This window comes from Thamnophis elegans, chromosome 14 (assembly GCF_009769535.1).
Source record: "Thamnophis elegans isolate rThaEle1 chromosome 14, rThaEle1.pri, whole genome shotgun sequence".
Lineage (NCBI taxonomy): Eukaryota > Metazoa > Chordata > Lepidosauria > Squamata > Colubridae > Thamnophis > Thamnophis elegans.
Window position 1 is genome coordinate 49,120,381 of NC_045554.1, and position 16,729 is coordinate 49,137,109.

The following is a 16,729-nucleotide window of genomic DNA, read 5'->3' on the forward strand; positions in this document are numbered from 1 at the left end:
AGCGCTATATAAGTCTAACTGCCATTGCTAATGATCCCAACTATGGTCACTAAATGAGGACTACCTGCATATTATAACCTGCATTGCAATAAAAGAACCAAGGGAGACGGCGAGTTCAAGTCCCGCTGTCGGCTAACTGGGTGACTTTGGGCCAGTCCCCCTCAGCCTAAACCGCCACCCTCCTCCCCCCACACACAGTTGTTCTTGGAAAGAGAAAAGGAATATTAGGAGGGGTGCTTCCCACTGTGACTTGTACATGGAAAAAGAAATTGGGATGCAAATCTTCATTTAAAAACCTACCTTGATGGAAACAGGCAGGATCCACTGTCTGGGTAAGGAAGGAGGGGCGACTTTTCTTTTATGCCCCGAAAAAAGGAGATCAGATCCAGAAAGGGCCCCTTCCTGATTGACGGGGGTGCTAGGAAACACCCAGCAGCCAGACTGGCAAGATTCTGTGACTAAAGCTGATGGGAATAAAAAGGAATTTGACCCACCTTCCTGTCGAGTTGATTTCCCGAGTGGTTTCCTGAGCCCTGCTACCTCCAGAGCAGCTCCTCCCACACAGGGCCTCTTCTTCCAGGAAGCAGCACCGGTGAAGATGGGAACAGAGCCCCGTGGAGGGAAAGCAGCCCCCCAGTGAGTCCCTCTCCCCTTCTCCCCCCCCCCCCCCCCGAGTAGAGAGCTAGCCGGGGCTCCTTTTTGGCTCCCAAACAACCGAGCTGCTTCGGGGAACCATTTTCGAGTCCCACCGGACACAAACAACCATCCAGCTTTGCAAATCTGGGTGCAGCTCCTGCTTCCCAGAGAGTTTGTTTATTTAAGCCAACATTAAAACAATGGACAACAGTCACTTCTCATTTACAGAAAGAAAAAGGCAAAGACAATTTTTCTTAGTGTTGGAGAATTCACGGCTCCGTAAAAAAATAAAATGTTCCAGGGAAGATTATTGTCATCTCTTGCCCTCCCCAGCCCAGAGGAGCAGGGCAGCTCAAGGCCCCCACCCCGAGGAGGGAAAGGAGAAACACACACTTAATGCCACCAGGAAAGGAGGAAATACTTGCTTGCCACCCAGAGCTTGGCTTTGACGGGAAACCTGAATTCTCAGGGGAGGAGGGGAGATGGCCTTGGCTCTCATTTACACACACACACACACATACACGCTCTCTCTCTCTCTCTCCAAGGACGTCCCGATGCTTGTTACTTGGAGAAATTGGGGGGTGTGTGGCTCAAGCACCAGAGTTAGGCTGAAGGCCCTTCTATGCGCAGGAGGGTCTTCTCCTGAAGCCGAGACGTTTGGAGGAAGGGGCTCCTCCAGACCCAGCCATACTTTCCCCTCACCCCCACATGACAAGCTTTGGGGAGGAGGGGAGGGGGGCACATGCATGAAGGCAGAGGGGCAGCAGGGCCACTGTTTGCAAAGGTCACTTTGTGGTCTGTAAATTCAAGGCAGATTCCAGAGCTGCCAGAAAAAGGGCCGTCTCCGTCTTCCTGGCAGCGCCTTCCCAACTTCCCAGTGGCCTCTTCCACACATGCACGAAACAAGGAGGAACGGACAGCAACCGGCATGAGGAGGAGCCCTCGGTACAGTGGAATCTACGCATGCAGCACCCGGCGTGTTCCTGGCCCTCTTAGGAGTGCCCAATGCCCCAAAGGCTGGGCTTCCACCGTGGCAAGCATTGCACACTCAGGTTCCTCTCACCAGGCAGGAGGGGGAGGAGGGAGAGGAGAGGGGGGAGGAGGAGGAGGAGGAGGAGGAGGAGGAGGAGGAGTGCAGGCTGGAAGGAGAAGCAGTTGGGGGAGGCAGGGCATCCATTCCCGGAGAGCCCTTGGCCAAGGACCAGGCACGCCCACACAGCTGCTTTAGACAGGAGCGATCGTGGCTGGATGAGGATGAGGTCCACACTGGGCACAGCTGACCTGCAGGGGTGGAGAGGGCAGTCTCCCCCCTGGCCCTTGAAGAGGATGGCCAGGGGGCCGGAAGGCCAGGGCTCCAGGCAGAAACCCCACAAATCATAGGAGAACAAGGCAGGAGCAACTGTCTGCGAGGGGGCGGGAGAATTAATTCCGCAAGGCAGCCAACCTGAAAATGTGAGAGGAAGAAGGTTAACGCAGGGAAATCGAATCTCAACAGAGCCTCTTCAGGTCTCGGCCCTCCCGGCTTCCTCGGAGACAGATTCCAGCTATGACATTTCGAAATGTCGAATTGTTTGCAAAGAAAGAGCATCCCGTGGCCTTGAGGAGAGCGTGTGAGATCTTCCTTCCCTTTCAACTCTAGCCTTTTCTTCTCATGAAGGCCTCCAATGCTTCTGATCTGCCTCCCTCTGGTGAACACACAATGTAATTTCAGCTAATTAATTCAGATTCAGGCTGTGGAGGTGCTCAGCCGGCGTTTCTTTCCTCCCACATTTCCTGGCCACAATGGCCTGGTTCACATCTAATGCCATCCACAATGGCCCAGTTCCCAAGGCTCTTTTTCTAGAAGCCCCTCTAGGAAGCCTTGACGCCGACACCACCACCAGGCGCACAACTGGGCCGGCGGCATCTCTGGCGCCAGTGAGCGAGGCAGACCTGCCAGGATGAACCGTGGCAGGAAACAGGGAAGCCAACAACGCAGCCCGGGTGGCTGCAGACCTCGGGGGGACAGGAGCCCCCAACAGCCCAGCTTCCCTTCTTCAGTGCGATTCTTTCGCACATTCAATCCGGAAAGCTCCATCTGCCCGGCTCTAGAGTGATGGGCTGAACAGAGCTTCCGGCCAGAGGTCCCGTCCTGTGGGCAGACGGAGGGAAGCAGACCAACCTCCGTGACAGCTGATCCTCCTGCGAACGCGTCGAGCTCTCCCCCATGGCCGAGGCCCCTTCGGGCAGCTGGTTCAGCTGGTCCATCACCTCCAGGCCGTTCTCCTCGGCAATCTGCACTATCAGGCTGTCCACTTGCTCCTGGGGCGTCGTCAAGGTGGTGGCTGAGCTCATGGAGTCCTCCATCACCTGCGGGGACCCCAGGCAGAAGCCTTGTGACAAATGCAAGCACCAGCAGCCAAGGTGGGAGCAACGGACAGACACCCTGGACAAACCGCCATCCCAGGGACTCAATCCATTCACCCACTTCTTGCTAGGGACACACATCCTCTCACTAAGCTAAGCCACCATCTCCCTTCAACTTCTCTCCAAGCAAGAAATCAGCACCCCCATCTCCAGCTACTTCGTTCAAGCAATTTGGGAAAAGAAGGGTGCCTCTTCTTGCTCAAGAGTGAAGTCCCTGGCACAAGGCGGAAGACGGAGCTGCATGATCCAGTGCCCTGAAACGCGACAGAGGCTGGCGGTGACAAAGCAGAGCATGAGTCAGCAGATTTAGCGCTAGACTCCTCTTAACCCTGTTTCAAAGCCTGCTTGGTCACAGTCTGTGCCACCTGTTTGATTTGGAGTCGTTTCCCACAGACACCCAAACACTTTCACAAGCATGCAGAGAAGGCAGCAAAGGCGAGGGAAGAACGGGAGAAGTTTGGCCGGCAGGAGACTGTGAAAAGGTGCTTTCCCAACTGCCCAGCTCTGAAGCTCAGCATCCCCTGCAGCACTTACTGAAGTGTGGACATCCAGATTCTGGACCTGCTGTTCAAACTTGTCCATCACAGCCGAAACCTTCTGAAGATCCATGGAGCCGAGAGCTTTGTCCAAGGCCTTGGTCACCTGGGCCATATTCTTGGTTACCTGTAACAGTCAGGAATCGTATTCACTTGGAGGAACCACGCCAAGCCAGGGCCAGTCCTGAAGAGGGGGTGCCTCCTGTGACCCTGGAAACAGCAGCCCAGATCAAGACCAGAAGAAAAGTGTGCAATGGCCAGTCTGTGAGGGTTTCCCAAGGAGCCCTGGCTGCATGGCTTCCTCCTAGTCACGGAAGCCCTGAGACAGGAGGACCACCAAGTTCAGGCTGAATCTGGGATGCTGGAATCTCGTGAGCTGCTGGTGGATAACGACTGAGTGGCAACGGGGGAATGGGGCAAGGGGAAGCCGAGCGACCTAGCAGGAAACCCAGAGGGTAATTTTTACATATCAACATAGAATCAATCCCCCAAGAGGTTTAGTTGGCTGGGAATGGTGGAAGATGCCTCCACACCCAGAAGGGCCAGTTTAGTGTAGAGGATCTTTTGCAGCCTCCAACAAAGAAAACCTCTCCCTGTTGCCAGGGAGCAAGGAAGGTCAGGAAGTATTAAAATAAAGCTCCTTACTCCCTTCATGGTCACAGCTGTCTGGACCTTGGAGGCCACGGCATCTACGCGGGAAGCCATGCGCAGCCAGTTCAAGCCTTCGTTCTTCTTCCGGATGGCGTTCTCTGCGTAGACCCGAGCACATTCCACATTCTTCTGCTGAAGGGCCTGGAATTCAAGACAAGGAGCAACCTTCAGCTTCACAGTTTCTCCCAACAAAATCAAGAGTGGAAGAGGCTTAGTGACGCAGACTTGAAGGGAAGACATTCTAGACGTTCATCTGCTTCAGGAGTGAGGAAGAAAAACGGGAGGACGGGAGGGAGAGGGGAAGGCTCCTCAAAGACATGGGCGATGCAGGGCAGAACCAGGAGAGCAAAGATGCTCAAGCTAAGGAGGGAGAGGAAGGGCCCGCAGGCAGCCTTTAATGCCACAGGTGCAAAAGATTAGAAACTTCACGGGGCAGCCCAAAGGCTTGAAGGCAGCGGAGATGGAAGCCCAGCCTTCCTGACTCATTCCTCAAGAGTTATCCCCGCCCATTACTCCTAGCCTTGGCATTCAGGCTCCTCACCTTCTTGACTTTGGCTTGTTCTGTTTTGGAGTCCTTTTCTGCCTTCTTGGCAAGCTTCTCCAGCTGCTTGGCTGTAAACTAGAAAGAGGCAGATGTTCAGAGGCCCGTGGGCAGGAGCAGGCACGAGCAGCAACCCCCCCACATCCCAGTCCCTCAGAAGGACAATCAAGTTTTAAAAATCAGAGATGGAGGGATATGTACTGAAGACATGGATAGAGAGGAGGCCATTTACTGATTCAGCTAAACCTGCTACAGCTCTACGTGGCATCGGAGAAGCAGCCATTGCCAGATTCCTTGACAAGAATTGTTCATCTACAAAAACTGACATTCTCTGTCCAAGGAGGAGAGTGTTTCCTAACCAGAGTGTTTATTGTGAAAAGGGTTAATTGTCTGTTAATTTTGCTGCAAAAATTTGTGCTCTGTAGGGAGAACCAGGCAATTTTAAGCCCCAAGGAAAGCACCTTTCATGGCACTAGCACTCACCTTTAACTGAAAGAGTGTATCTGTGAAGAGAAAAATGAGAGCAGTTGGAAGATTTAATGATAAAAGGAATTGTCGATAAGGAAGGGCAGATTTTTGGAAACAGATCCACAACATTCCTTCTGCCCAAATTGGTGCACAAAAATTTACATAGATTTGAAAAATCCAGATTAAAACTGTGGAGCATGTAGAAATGTTTTATCAGAGTCCAAGAATATGAAATAATTAGTTTCATATTTTTTTAAAAAATATATATTTTTAAAAATCTGTAATTACTTCTCAATTCTGCAACTATAACACCTTGGGGCTTATCCCTTTGACCACTTACCAGTTTTGACGATGATTCCCACGGATTGCAGATTAAACACTCAGGTTTCCCTTTACAGAAGGGCAAGGTAAACCCGCCCATCCCCTGGCACAAGACACCCCCCCCCCCGCAGCAAGGGAGCCTCTTATTCTGCCTGATGCAAACCTCCTTCTCCATTCGAGGCCGAATGGAGGCGCAGCCGAGGTGGCGCAGTGGGTAGAGTGCAGTACTGCAGGCCACTTCAGCTGACTGCTAGTTCAGCAGTTCAAATCTCACCGGCTCAAGGTTGACTCAGCCTTCCATCCTTCCGAGGTGGGTGAAATGAGGACCCAGACTGTGGGGGCGATATGCTGACTCTGTAAACCGCTTAGAGAGGGCTGAAAGCCCTATGAAGCGGTATACAAGTCTAACTGCTATTGCTATTGCTATCTATCTATCTATCTATCTATCTATCTATCATCTATCTTCTATATCTATCTTATCTATTATCTATCCATCCAAGGCTCAGGGTTGACTCAGCCTTCCATCCTTCCGAGGTGGGTGAAATGAGGACCCAGACTGTGGGGGCGATATGCTGACTCTGTAAACCGCTTAGAGAGGGCTGAAAGCCCTATGAAGCGGTATACAAGTCTAACTGCTATTGCTATTGCTATCTATCTATCTATCTATCTATCTATCTATCTATCTATCTATCTATCTATCTATCATCTATCATCTATCTTCTATATCTATCTTATCTATTATCTATCCATCCAAGGCTCAGGGTTGACTCAGCCTTCCATCCTTCCGAGGTGGGTGAAATGAGGACCCAGACTGTGGGGGCGATACGCTGACTCTGTAAACCGCTTAGAGAGGGCTGAAAGCCCTATGAAGCGGTATATAAGTCGAACTGCTATTGCTATTGCTATCTATCTATCTATCTATCTATCTATCTATCTATCTGTCTATCATCTATCTTCTATATCTATCTTATCTATTATCTATCCATCCAAGGCTCAGGGTTGACTCAGCCTTCCATCCTTCCGAGGTGGGTGAAATGAGGACCCAGACTGTGGGGGCGATATGCTGACTCTGTAAACCGCTTAGAGAGGGCTGGAAGCCCCATGAAGCGGTATACAAGTCTAACTGCTATTGCTATTCTCAGATTTAATATGGGGGGGGGGATCTCTGCCTGCTTCCTTCCTATCTCCCCTTTTCTTCTGGGGCTCCAAGTGGGCTGCCCTGCCCCCCCCCCTGCCAAGGGAGGGAGGGGAGGAGGAGACGCCCCGCCTGGAACCTCCCCGCCCCCCCTCGGCCTTTCCTCCCAAAGGGACGGCTGGGGGGGGCGTCAGGCAGCCTCCGCCCACCTCCCCCCCCCATGGCTCCAGAAGGGCCGGACTACACCTCCAGTCATCCGCAGCTGAGACGACGGGGCCCGGCGACCCCAACCCGACTCCCCCCCCCTCCTGCAGCCCCTCCCTCCCCCCGGGAAGAGGCCCCTCACCGTCCATCCCGGCTGAAGCCCCCGCTCGCCTTTTCTTGCCAGGACTTCCGGGTTCCGGAGAGACGCTCACTTCCGCCTCCCTTCCGCTCTGGAGGCGGGGCCTCGGGCGGCGCGCATGCGTCGTCCTGCCTAGACGGGAAAGGGAAACCGAAGGCTCACGTGGCTCCTTCAGAAGGCGGCCGCGGTTGCTGCGGCAACGAAGAGCCCGGATGTTGATGTGCTCCGAGCCCGCCTCCGTCCGTTCCACGCGCCCCTTTGTTCTATTTGCGCGGCTGCGAATTCTGCGGGCTCTGAATGAGGTTGATGGTGGCCTCTCCCTCCAGGCTGAAGGCTGGACGCGTAAAAGCGCTGTTGGCTGGCTGGGAATGACGGGTTTGGAAGTCCGATTCCTTGGAGCAGTGTTTCTCAACCTTGGGGACTTTAAGTCCTGTGGACTTCAACTCCCAGAATCCCCCAGCCAGCTACGCTGGCTGGGGAATTCTGGGAGTTGAAGTCCACAGGACTTAAAGTCCCCAAGGTTGAGAAACACTGCCCTGGAGACTCCAGCCCGGCCTCAGACCAGCTGCCGCACCCTCCTTCAGCACCTGCTTGCGGCGGTAGCCTTGACCCTGTGCCCGTACGAGTCGGCCGTGCATTCAGACGAGACCCCGGATGCGTGTCTGGGGAGTGTTGCGTGCAGATACATCCCAGGCATGCATTCGGGGTCTCGTCTGAACGCCGTGCGGGCGCAGGGCCAATAACGGTCGTCTAAGTGGCATCCAAGAGGGCTGCAGGCCGGGTGATGAGCATTCAGCCGCTGACGTCCTTGGTTGCTTTGCACCTGCAAAGAGAGTGGAGGAGGGGTGTGAAATTCAAAAACCGCAGGTGCCTTTTGCATCTGGCTGAAATGAGAGGCTTCCCTCCAATGGGGAATGTTATGCAGTTATTAAAGTCTCTGCTGATAAAGAAAATAACAAGCAGAATATTTCCTTTAACTGTAAAAAAATATTTCCTGCTTTCTCATGGTCATAAAAACATATTTCACTCACACCAAAGGCTAAAAAAGGTATATAAACCTCGCTGATGTCAACTGTCCTAGAAACAAGCTTTGAATAATTTTAGACCCGAATAACAGAGAAACTTCTTTCCAATCAGCTGCCTTTGTGTTTCCTTGGAACCCAGGAAATTCTCCCAACAGAATGTGACAAGTCCATGCAACTTTTAGCACATCCCCCCTGCGTGCCTTCCCTCTTCCTCTCCCAGCCTTCTTTGGACCGTCAGGAGCAAGGAGCATTTTTATATTTCCTGGGGGGGGCTATATTTCCTCCCCACCCACCCCCAACAAATGGAAATCCACCTTCATGGCCACATTTGGAATTGGGGGAAGAGAAGGAGGAATGGCGAAGCTCAGCCAGAGGTAAATGAGGGAACTGTAACTTCTCTTCCAATAAATGTGTTTGTTAAATGCAGTAAGTCAAGAACAGAACTGTACCTGCACAGATCAATTAATATTGGGAATATAATTTCAGGTGCAGCAGCCCTACTTTTAGAATTTCTTCACTTCCTAAAGTGAGTAAGCGCTTCTTGGCATGTAGTGGGATGCAAAGGGGGGCGGGGGTCCCTGCTTTTGAGGAAAGAAGGAATAGACCGCCTGCCTTGTGGGGGCGGGAGGCTGGGAGAGAAGCCCCCCTCCCTCCAATTGCACAGGCCAAGGGCTGCCCAGGTGCCCATCGCCCCTGTTTGGAGAAGAGCGCCAGCGGCCGGGAACGAAGCAAGCCCTCCTGGCTGGCAGGCGGGGCCGAGCAGGGGCGACCCAGCAGCCTTCCTCGGCCCGCCCCTTCCAGCTGGCCTGTGCGGAAGCGGGAGCCGGCGGAGGGAAGAGCATGGCGGAGCAAGAGCCCGAGCCTCTGCGCCTGAAGCGGCTGCACGGCGGCTTCTTCGCGGTGCCTGCCGCACACCGGGTGAGCGGACTCCGACTGCCAGGGCGCCCTTCGCGCTCCCCCGCTCAGCCCTCCTGCGCAGCGGCCGGCCGGGCTGGGCTGTGTAGTCCGCGCTCACCTGCCGGGCGCCGGTGCTGCATCTGGGCAGGAGCTGCTCCCCCAGCCCACCCCGACACGCGCGCATCGGCCGCTTCCCTCTCCCACCCAGCCCCGCTCCCAAGCCGCAGAAACGGCCTCCTCACCAGCTCTCCTTTCAGCTGGGAAGATGCCGGGGCGTCAAGGAGTTCGAGAAGCTGAACCGGATCGGAGAAGGGACCTACGGCATCGTGTGTGAGTCCCGCCTGGGGCTGGGGAGGGTTTGGGACAGGAGCCGCCCTGGGTGACCCGCTTGACCAGGCTTCAGACGCTCCCCTCTGCCGCCCGTTGCTCCAGGGAAGGAGCCCTTCCTGCCTTGGGAACGCAACCGCGGGGGAGGCTGGCAGAGCCACCGAAATACTACTAGGCGGCTTGTGCAGGGGGGATGGCCGCCCCAGGGCTTCCTTTGTGAAATGGGCTTGGGGGGAGCAGGGGGAGAGGGGGGAGGGCTGGGGCTTCCCCAGACCTTTGCCTGCCCCGCTGTCTTAGATCGTGCCCGAGATACGCAGACGGGGGAGATTGTGGCTCTGAAGAAAGTGCGGATGGACAAAGAGAAAGACGGTGAGCAGAGCCGGCTCCTCGCAGGCCCGGCTGGGGGAGTAGCCCCGCAGCGCCCCTCTTACCCGGGTCCTCCCCCCCACAGGAATCCCCATCAGCAGCCTGAGAGAAATCACTCTGCTGCTGAAGCTCCAGCACCCGAACATCGTGGAGCTGAAGGAGGTGGTGGTGGGCAATCACCTGGAGAGGTAATTCCCTGGGCAGGTGGACAAAGAGCCTCCTTTCTGAGGGCAGCAGGTCCACGTGATGGCGGGGGGGGGGGAAGTACAAACATTTGCAGAAAGTGAGGACTGGAGGGGGGAGCAAAGGGGGGGGAGAAGAAAAGGAGGGGTTCAGCCTCTTTGGGGCAGGATCTCTTTCCTGGCTGCAGCTGGAAACGCGCCCGCCTCCCATTCCCCTTGCAGCATTTTCTTGGTGATGGGCTACTGTGAGCAGGACCTGGCCAGCCTCCTCGAGAACATGCAGGTTCCCTTCTCCGAAGCCCAGGTGTGTCCGCAGGGCAGGTACAGCGGCTGTGCTTCGCTTGTGGTGGTCGCCGTGCCACCTTGGAGAGGCCAAAGGGTGGGGGGTGGAGGCTTTCATCCCAAATAGCTGTCGCAAGTTTTAGATGAACTGGGACCAAAGGGCAGGGGGGAGGGGTGTGCTCCAGCGCAAGCAAGGCATTAATAACAGGGTGTTGCCTGGTACACTAGCGAGAGCTTTCAAAATGGTGATAATTCCAACTAAAAACAACAGTGGGGCAAGGATCTGAAAAGGACATTTTAACAATTCACTTGATGCCCCAAAGACTACAATGCAGGGCAGCCTCTGGGGAGGGAGGGAGGGGTGTCAAGGCTCAGCCTGGCAAATTGACATGTGACCCTCTTTGTCCCAATGGGCCTAGTTTGTTCACACTTTGCAAAACATGGTTTGCTTTGTGCCGGACAGGGTGACTGGCACAACGTATGCGATGCGTGTGCAGTTTCAAACAAAGGAGCCATCATTTTAGCATCTCCTTCTGGATCTTGAGTGTAGAATGGCATCCAGCACAGGACGGGTGGGTGGGGGGCCCTCTAGTGACCCTCCTTTGTTTGCCTGCCTGCAGGTGAAGTGCATCGTTCTCCAGGTTCTCCACGGTCTTCAGTATCTGCACAACAACTTCATCATCCACAGGTGAGAAGGGCAGGGATGGGTCAAGCAGGGAATGGGCGCTGGCGCTGGTGGCCTGAACTCGGGCATGCCCACCCCCAGCCTCCTACATACCTGTGTTTTGTCAACTAACAGGGACCTCAAGGTGTCCAACTTGCTTATGACTGACAAAGGTTGCGTGAAGACAGGTGAGCCTTTGGCAATAGCATCTCAGGTGCTCAGCTCAGCTGCTGCAGATGTAAAACAGCAAGCCCCCCCTCCCCCTCTTCTCTTGCAGCGGACTTTGGGCTGGCTCGTGCCTACAGGGTCCCCCTGAATCCCATGACTCCAAAAGTGGTGACACTGTGGTGAGTTGGCTGGACACCCCCTCCCCCCTCATAGAGCACTGCTGACCCCCTTCGATACAAGCGGGCTGGGCACTGGGCCACTCTGAGCACCCTCACGCTTCCCTTCCCCTTGCAGGTACCGGGCCCCTGAGCTCCTCTTGGGCACAACCACGCAGACCACGGCCATCGATATGTGGTGAGGACGAAAGCAGTGGGTGGGCTCCAGCTGGGGAGGGGGGGGGCAGGCTCTTTTCTGCAGGGTTGCATTGCAAGAGTCTGAAGGAGCAGAGTCTGCCGGGGTGGGTGGGTGGGTGGGAGGTGTTGGGTTGCTGGGCGGTGGTCTCACCACCAACTCTGCGTCTGTCCTGCAGGGCGGTGGGCTGCATCTTGGCGGAATTGCTGGCCCATAAGCCTCTGCTGCCTGGGAGCTCCGAGATACAGCAGGTTGACCTGATTGTGCAGCTGCTGGGCACCCCAAACGAGACCATCTGGCCCGTGAGTCCTTCCTCCCTTTGGGGACTCCGCTGGGGGCCATGAAAGCCACAATCCCCACTGCGGTTTCTTTGGCTCTGCCGCCTGAGCAGGCTGGCTGGGGAGCTCTGGGGGTTGAGCTGCAGGCAGCAGCCAAGTATTTCCTTGTGGGTCCCTCTATTCCCCCCCTCCTTCCCAGGGTTTCTCCAAGCTGCCCCTGGTGAGCCAATACACCCTCCGCAAGCAGCCCTACAACAACCTGAAGCACAAGTTCGCCTGGCTGTCGGAGGCCGGCCTTCGTCTCCTGAACCTGCTCTTCATGTACGATCCCAATAAAAGGTAAGAATCCCTCTGGAGGCGGGGAGCACTGCCCCCTCCCTCACGGCAGACTCCTGGCCATCCAGTTAAGCCGAGAAGCTTCCACAGGGGCTGCCCCGCAGGGAGGCGGCCATTGTTGGTTTCTTAGAAGGGGGCTGATGGGTAAAGGTGTAGGGGGCGGGGGAGAAGGGACGTGCCCTTCACTGCCATGTCTCCTCCACAGAGCCACGGCCGGAGACTGCTTGGAGAGCTCTTACTTCAAGGAGAAGCCGTGGCGTAAGTGGCCCCCCCAGGGTCCCTTTCACGCAGGGTGGGGCCACCCCATTCTCCAGGGCCTGATCCCTCTTGCCTCTCCTTCCTTCCAGCCTGTGAACCGGAGCTGATGCCAACTTTCCCCCATCATCGCAACAAGAGGGCCGCCCCGAGCACAGGAGGGGAGTGCCTGGGCAAACGTCACCGGCCGTGAGACGGCAGCTTCGGAGGGCGCCTGAAAGGTAGGGCAGGCCCTTGGAAGAACGGCGGGCGGGGAGCCGGTTTTTGCACTCGTGGCATTTTCTATTGTTGCATTTTCTATAGGTGGTTCTATTAAAAAAAAAAAACCACCTTCTGTCGGTCAAATCTGCACACAGATTCTGCACTTCCTTAGACGGCCCATTCTGTTTCCTCTCCCTTCCCAAGACCAAAAGAACCAGGAATGTCCTTTTGAAAAAAGGCAGTGGTGGTGGGGGGTATTTGTGCCCCCCCCCCCGGGCAATCAGCCTCCCTTTTCCTGCCACTCCCTTCTTTCACGCTGCCAGCTTTCTGCCAGGCGTTTCTCCTGAGGCTCAGGGCTGGAGAGGCAGATCCGGGCTGGAGGGAAACAGCTGTCTGTCCAGGACCCTCTTCTTCCGCATGGAGCCGCCCACCTCCTCCTCTACGCACTGGTGGGGGTCCTCGGTCCCTCCACCCCGTGGCTCAGGCCCCCCAGAGCAGCTGCCCATCTGGGCTTTCCCTCTCTCCTCAGCCCTGTGGAAACCAGGCTCTCCGGGCACTGGGAGAACAAGCGGAGCAGCCAAGAAGGGAGGAAACCTGAAGGCCGGCAACCTTCCCAAGACAGCCGCACCTGAAAGGGCAGCAGGTGGGAAGCGTCCCGGCAGATGCCTCCCAGGCTTGGAGTGCGAGGCTCCCTTCCCGGGAGCTGCTCCTCCTGGCGTGGCTCTGCTCTGTGGCCGGAGCTGGACAGCTGAGCCCTTTGGAAGACTTTTCAATAAAGACTCTTCTCCCAGTCTGAGGGTTGCTGGGTGCCTTGTCAGTAGGGGGACAAGAGATGCCCCAAGTGGCACCTGTGGGAGATTGGGGAGGGGGGGGGCTGTGCCAACCTTCAGCAGCTCAGTCTCCAGACGCCACTTTGCCCTCGGCACCCTCTGCACACCCGCTGGGTAGGCTGCTGCTCCAGCTGCCTGCTTCCTGTCTGCTCCTAGACTGGAAATAGATTATTTGGGGGTGGGAGAGATTCCCGGTTCCAGCTACTCTCCTTCTGTGTAAACAACACATTCGCATCCCACCCGCTGCCTCCAGGCCCTTCTGCTTCCCAGGATGATACTCTGGCAGCTCTGCAACATGCAAGCGGAAGCCACCCGCCCCACATGCCCAGAGGCAGCAGCCAGCAGCTCTGCCCTCCTCGAGCCCGTGTGCCAGAGGGGGGCATTGCTTGCCACGGCCACCAAAAGTGGCACCTGAGCCCGTCACCCTGCAGCCACCCCTGGAGAGCCGGCTGCTCTTCTCTTCGCTTTGGGGCCCAAGAGCCCGGCCTTGGCTGCTTTCCAGGACAGCCATTCCCGCTGCGGTGCTTAGCCAGGCCAGGAGGAGCCTCAGCGGCTCTCGGCCAGCTGCGCAGAGGAAGAGCCTCCAGCCCTCCTGGCTTGTGAATGGCCTCTGCTGGAGCCAAGAAGGGGAGACGGTGGGAAGGGCGTTCAGAGATCTAGAAAACCAGGTAGCTTTCAGTTAAGTTTATTACAACTGCATCTTGCATTGCATATCAGCAAAGTGACCGCTACCAAGGGGTCCATTCTGGATTTGTAAAAATGCTGCCCACAGTTCCTCCCCAGCTTGATGCTTGAGCAGGAGGCTCTTCTCTGGCCTCTGCCATACGCAAAGCAGCCCTGGACCACACAAATCCCAGAACGGGACTTTGGAATGTCAGAAAGGGCTTCCCAGGCGAGACGAGAAATCCTTGATCCCAGAAATCAGGGTGGCTGGCATGAGGTCTGCTCCCCACCTGCCTCTTCCAGACTTCATGGGCATTGGGCCCTTAATCCAACCAGGGCAAAGCCATCCCATCTCCTCCCCTTCAATCCTCCGTCCACAAGATCTGCCCAGGGGGGAGGGGGGCTTGGCCGTTTTTTACCCTGCCCTCCCCCAGGCCAGAGGCGGAAAGCAGGCTTGGCGGGCGTGATCCTTAATGACCTCTGCGCCCCAAAGCCCAGCCGGGCGCCCCCGTCCTATTGCCAGGGCCCCCCTCCCTCCTGCAGCAGCCTGTCCACCTCTGTTCGTTGCAGCCACAGGCGCTGCTGCTTCTCGCTCTGCAGCTCTTCCACGAGGTGGTGGCGGTTCCGGCAGTGTTGCACTCCGTCGCAGGTGCTGACGTGCAGCAGCCGGCAGGTGTTGCAGCAGGAGCAGGGCAGGGCCCCCGGGAGCAGGCAGCTGTGCATCTGGTAGTGGGCCGGCTCAGGGCTCAGCCCCTCGGTGCTGCTGTGCAGGCTGCCCGGACTGAGGTGGAGGCTCCTGGGCTGCCTGGATGGAGGAGAGGCCGGGCAGCTCGTCGCCTGCGAAGGGGGATCGGAACTCTCGTAGCCCCCCAGGCCGGAGAATGAGAACGGGCTCCCCAGCTGAGCAGGGAAGTCCATCTCGGAAGTCCTGCTGAGCTCCCGCCTCAAGGAGATGAAGGAGAAGGAGGTCGCCAGGTCGGGCTCCTCTGAGCCCCGCAGTCCGTTGCCACAGGAAGACTCCCGGCTCCAGGGGGGCTCACTCCGGCACTCTGCCAGCGGCTGGGGGCTCCGCCTCAGGAGCCGGGGGCTGCCGCACTCGCTGAGGGAGGCTTCCTGGCTCCAGAGCCGATTCCCTGCAGGCTCCCGGTAGAAGCCGTGTCCTTCAGAGCTCTCCCGGTAGAGGTCGAGCCCGCCAGCCAGGTCCGGCCGAACCTCGCGGCTCCGTGGCCACCGTGTCAGGCTCTGCAGCTTGGCCACGCACCGCTCCAGGTTGCCCTTGGCCTCCATCCGAGCCTTCAGCAGCTCATCGGGCGGCACGACCTGCGGCTCCAATTCTTCCACGATTTTCGCCAGGATCTGGCATTCCACCCTGGCTGCAAAGAAGCAGCAGGCGGCACAGAGCAGGTTGGCACTCGGCGGCAGGCGAGAATTCACCAGGTGGAGACGGTCTTGCTGGACGTAGCCCAGTCGGCGGAAACTCCGGGCCAGGTTGGCCTCTGGCAGGACCCCCTGAAGGACGTGGACGTAGACCCCGGAGAAGGTCTGCCAAGAAAAACCCCAACCGTCAACTCTCTCCCGAGACCCCCAACCCTCCCCTCTGCCGCCCCCCTCCCACCCAAAGCGGAGCTCACCTTAATGGTGGCAAATTCCTTGCGCCAAGGGAAGAAGTAGAGGTTGACGGCTGCCAGCTCCAGCACCTCGAAGGCCCTGGCCAGCTTCCGCAGGCTCCCTTTGGTGTCCAGGTGTCCCCGCAGGGCAGCGGCCAGCGTGGCCAAGGTGTCCTCCCCGTCCAGGCTGCAGTGGAGCTCCGGGTCCTCGAGCAGGTGGTGCCAGAGCAGCTCCTTCAGGGAGGCGTCGCTGCAGGCCCCCGCGTGGCCCCTGCGGAAGTCCCTCTCCAGGCAGCGCCGGTACTCCTCCTGCAGCGCCGCCCCGGGCTCCATCCTGCAGCTGGGAAGAGGCAGCCGCTGCCACGCCCGCCCCCACCGGCAGCCCCCCGCCCGCCCCCGGGGGACCCCTCACCGCCGGGCCTTCGGGGGGGGGAGCAGGCGGGGGCGCCCCTCCCTCCCCGCTCTCCGCCCTCTCCTCCTCCTCCTCCTCCTCCTCCTCCTCCCGCCGGCCAGGGGCCAGAAAGGGCCGCCGCCTCCGCTGCCCCGCTCGGCCGGGGCTCCTGGGAGCGCCGGGGGCAGAGCGGGCTCGGAGGGGCCGCCCAGCAGGGCAGAGGCGGAGCAGCCGCCGCAACAAAGGGGGGTTGCCGGGGCCGCTGCCAGGCGCCCGGGGGGGGGAGGGGAGGGGCTAGTTGGAGGGCGCCCCCCCACCGGCCCCAGGCCACCGCCGGACCCCCGAGACTCCGGGCGTCCCCCGAAGCAGCCCGGCCGGGCGAGGCGGCCTAGAGTCCTGCGGGCCCCCGCAGCCGCCTCGGTGCTTCCCCGGCGGGTCCGCCGGTTGGGATTCGAACTCGCGCCCCGCCGCTCACCTGCCGGCGGCCGCTCGACGCTCCGGCGTCCCCGCCGCTTCCGGCCCCGCCCCCGCCGCGCCTGCGTCACAGGGAGGCGGCGCCGAGTCCTGGGGGCGGGGCGGGGAGGCAGTCCAAGGGGCCCCGTGAAGCGGACGGAAGAAACTGGCCCGCAAGGCTGGAGCGCCCCCTGCAGGGAGCTCTTGGCCGGCGAGCCGCCTTGGAGCCTGCAACGGTGCCCCGACAGGGAAGCTCCGTCAGAAAGGAGGGCATCCCGCCTTTCGGAAGACGCGTGTCGGCGCCTTCAGACGCTGCCGCCCGCCCGCGTGGAGCAGCCAAGCGACAGCCTGGTGGCAAAGGGGGCACCGCTTCTATCCCCCCCCCCGCCCGACTGCAGGAGGAGGGCGAAGGCGTC

The 16,729-nt window shown here is 58.2% G+C and overlaps 3 protein-coding genes across 6 annotated transcripts; 1 reads left to right on the forward strand and 2 right to left on the reverse strand.

The window, feature by feature from the left end:
* Positions 1-31: 31 nt before the first annotated feature.
* On the reverse strand, positions 32-7,121 carry CHMP1A (charged multivesicular body protein 1A). The gene is made up of 7 exons (XM_032231078.1): positions 7,041-7,121; positions 5,254-5,273; positions 4,771-4,848; positions 4,224-4,370; positions 3,577-3,705; positions 2,798-2,985; positions 32-2,080 (listed from the first exon to the last, which is right to left on the reverse strand). Exons 1-7 carry the CDS (start codon positions 7,045-7,047, stop codon positions 2,059-2,061), a joined length of 591 nt encoding a protein of 196 aa, XP_032086969.1. The 5' UTR covers positions 7,048-7,121; the 3' UTR covers positions 32-2,058.
* A 1,586-nt stretch (positions 7,122-8,707) lies between these two features.
* CDK10 (cyclin dependent kinase 10) lies at positions 8,708-13,165 on the forward strand. Of its 4 annotated transcripts, none has more exons than XM_032230199.1 (14): positions 8,708-8,980; positions 9,217-9,289; positions 9,584-9,655; positions 9,738-9,840; positions 10,057-10,138; positions 10,737-10,804; positions 10,916-10,968; positions 11,058-11,127; positions 11,243-11,302; positions 11,478-11,601; positions 11,777-11,916; positions 12,119-12,171; positions 12,261-12,389; positions 12,693-12,886. In XM_032230199.1, exons 1-13 carry the CDS (start codon positions 8,903-8,905, stop codon positions 12,359-12,361), a joined length of 1,077 nt encoding a protein of 358 aa, XP_032086090.1. In that variant the 5' UTR covers positions 8,708-8,902; the 3' UTR covers positions 12,362-12,389; positions 12,693-12,886. The 4 variants fall into 4 exon arrangements, with proteins under 4 accessions (XP_032086090.1, XP_032086089.1, XP_032086092.1 ...); XM_032230198.1 differs by lacking the exon at positions 12,693-12,886 and adding an exon at positions 12,525-12,678; XM_032230201.1 differs by lacking the exon at positions 12,693-12,886 and adding an exon at positions 12,472-12,495.
* Positions 13,166-13,868: 703 nt separating this feature from the next.
* Positions 13,869-16,668, reverse strand: SPATA2L (spermatogenesis associated 2 like). The gene is made up of 3 exons (XM_032231400.1): positions 16,336-16,668; positions 15,494-15,809; positions 13,869-15,404 (listed from the first exon to the last, which is right to left on the reverse strand). Exons 2-3 carry the CDS (start codon positions 15,800-15,802, stop codon positions 14,376-14,378), a joined length of 1,338 nt encoding a protein of 445 aa, XP_032087291.1. The 5' UTR covers positions 15,803-15,809; positions 16,336-16,668; the 3' UTR covers positions 13,869-14,375.
* Positions 16,669-16,729: the final 61 nt, after the last annotated feature.

What these genes read in the sequence shown, in the direction of transcription:
- CHMP1A (XM_032231078.1), bottom strand. An exon ending in CAGCTGTGACCATGAAGGGA is followed by an intron (nt 3,706 to 4,223) that starts GTAAGGAGCTTT and finishes TGACTGTTACAG; the next exon opens with GTAACCAAGAATATGGCCCA. An exon ending in GAGGATCAGCTGTCACGGAG is followed by an intron (nt 2,081 to 2,797) that starts GTTGGTCTGCTT and finishes TCACATTTTCAG; the next exon opens with GTTGGCTGCCTTGCGGAATT.
- CDK10 (XM_032230199.1), top strand. Translation starts at nt 8,903, where the DNA reads ATGGCGGAGCAAGAGCCCGAGCCTCTGCGCCTGAAGCGGCTGCACGGC. An exon ending in GATGGACAAAGAGAAAGACG is followed by an intron (nt 9,656 to 9,737) that starts GTGAGCAGAGCC and finishes TCCCCCCCACAG; the next exon opens with GAATCCCCATCAGCAGCCTG. An exon ending in ATGTACGATCCCAATAAAAG is followed by an intron (nt 11,917 to 12,118) that starts GTAAGAATCCCT and finishes TCTCCTCCACAG; the next exon opens with AGCCACGGCCGGAGACTGCT.
- SPATA2L (XM_032231400.1), bottom strand. Translation starts at nt 15,802, where the DNA reads ATGGAGCCCGGGGCGGCGCTGCAGGAGGAGTACCGGCGCTGCCTGGAG. An exon ending in AGGAATTTGCCACCATTAAG is followed by an intron (nt 15,405 to 15,493) that starts GTGAGCTCCGCT and finishes TTTTCTTGGCAG; the next exon opens with ACCTTCTCCGGGGTCTACGT.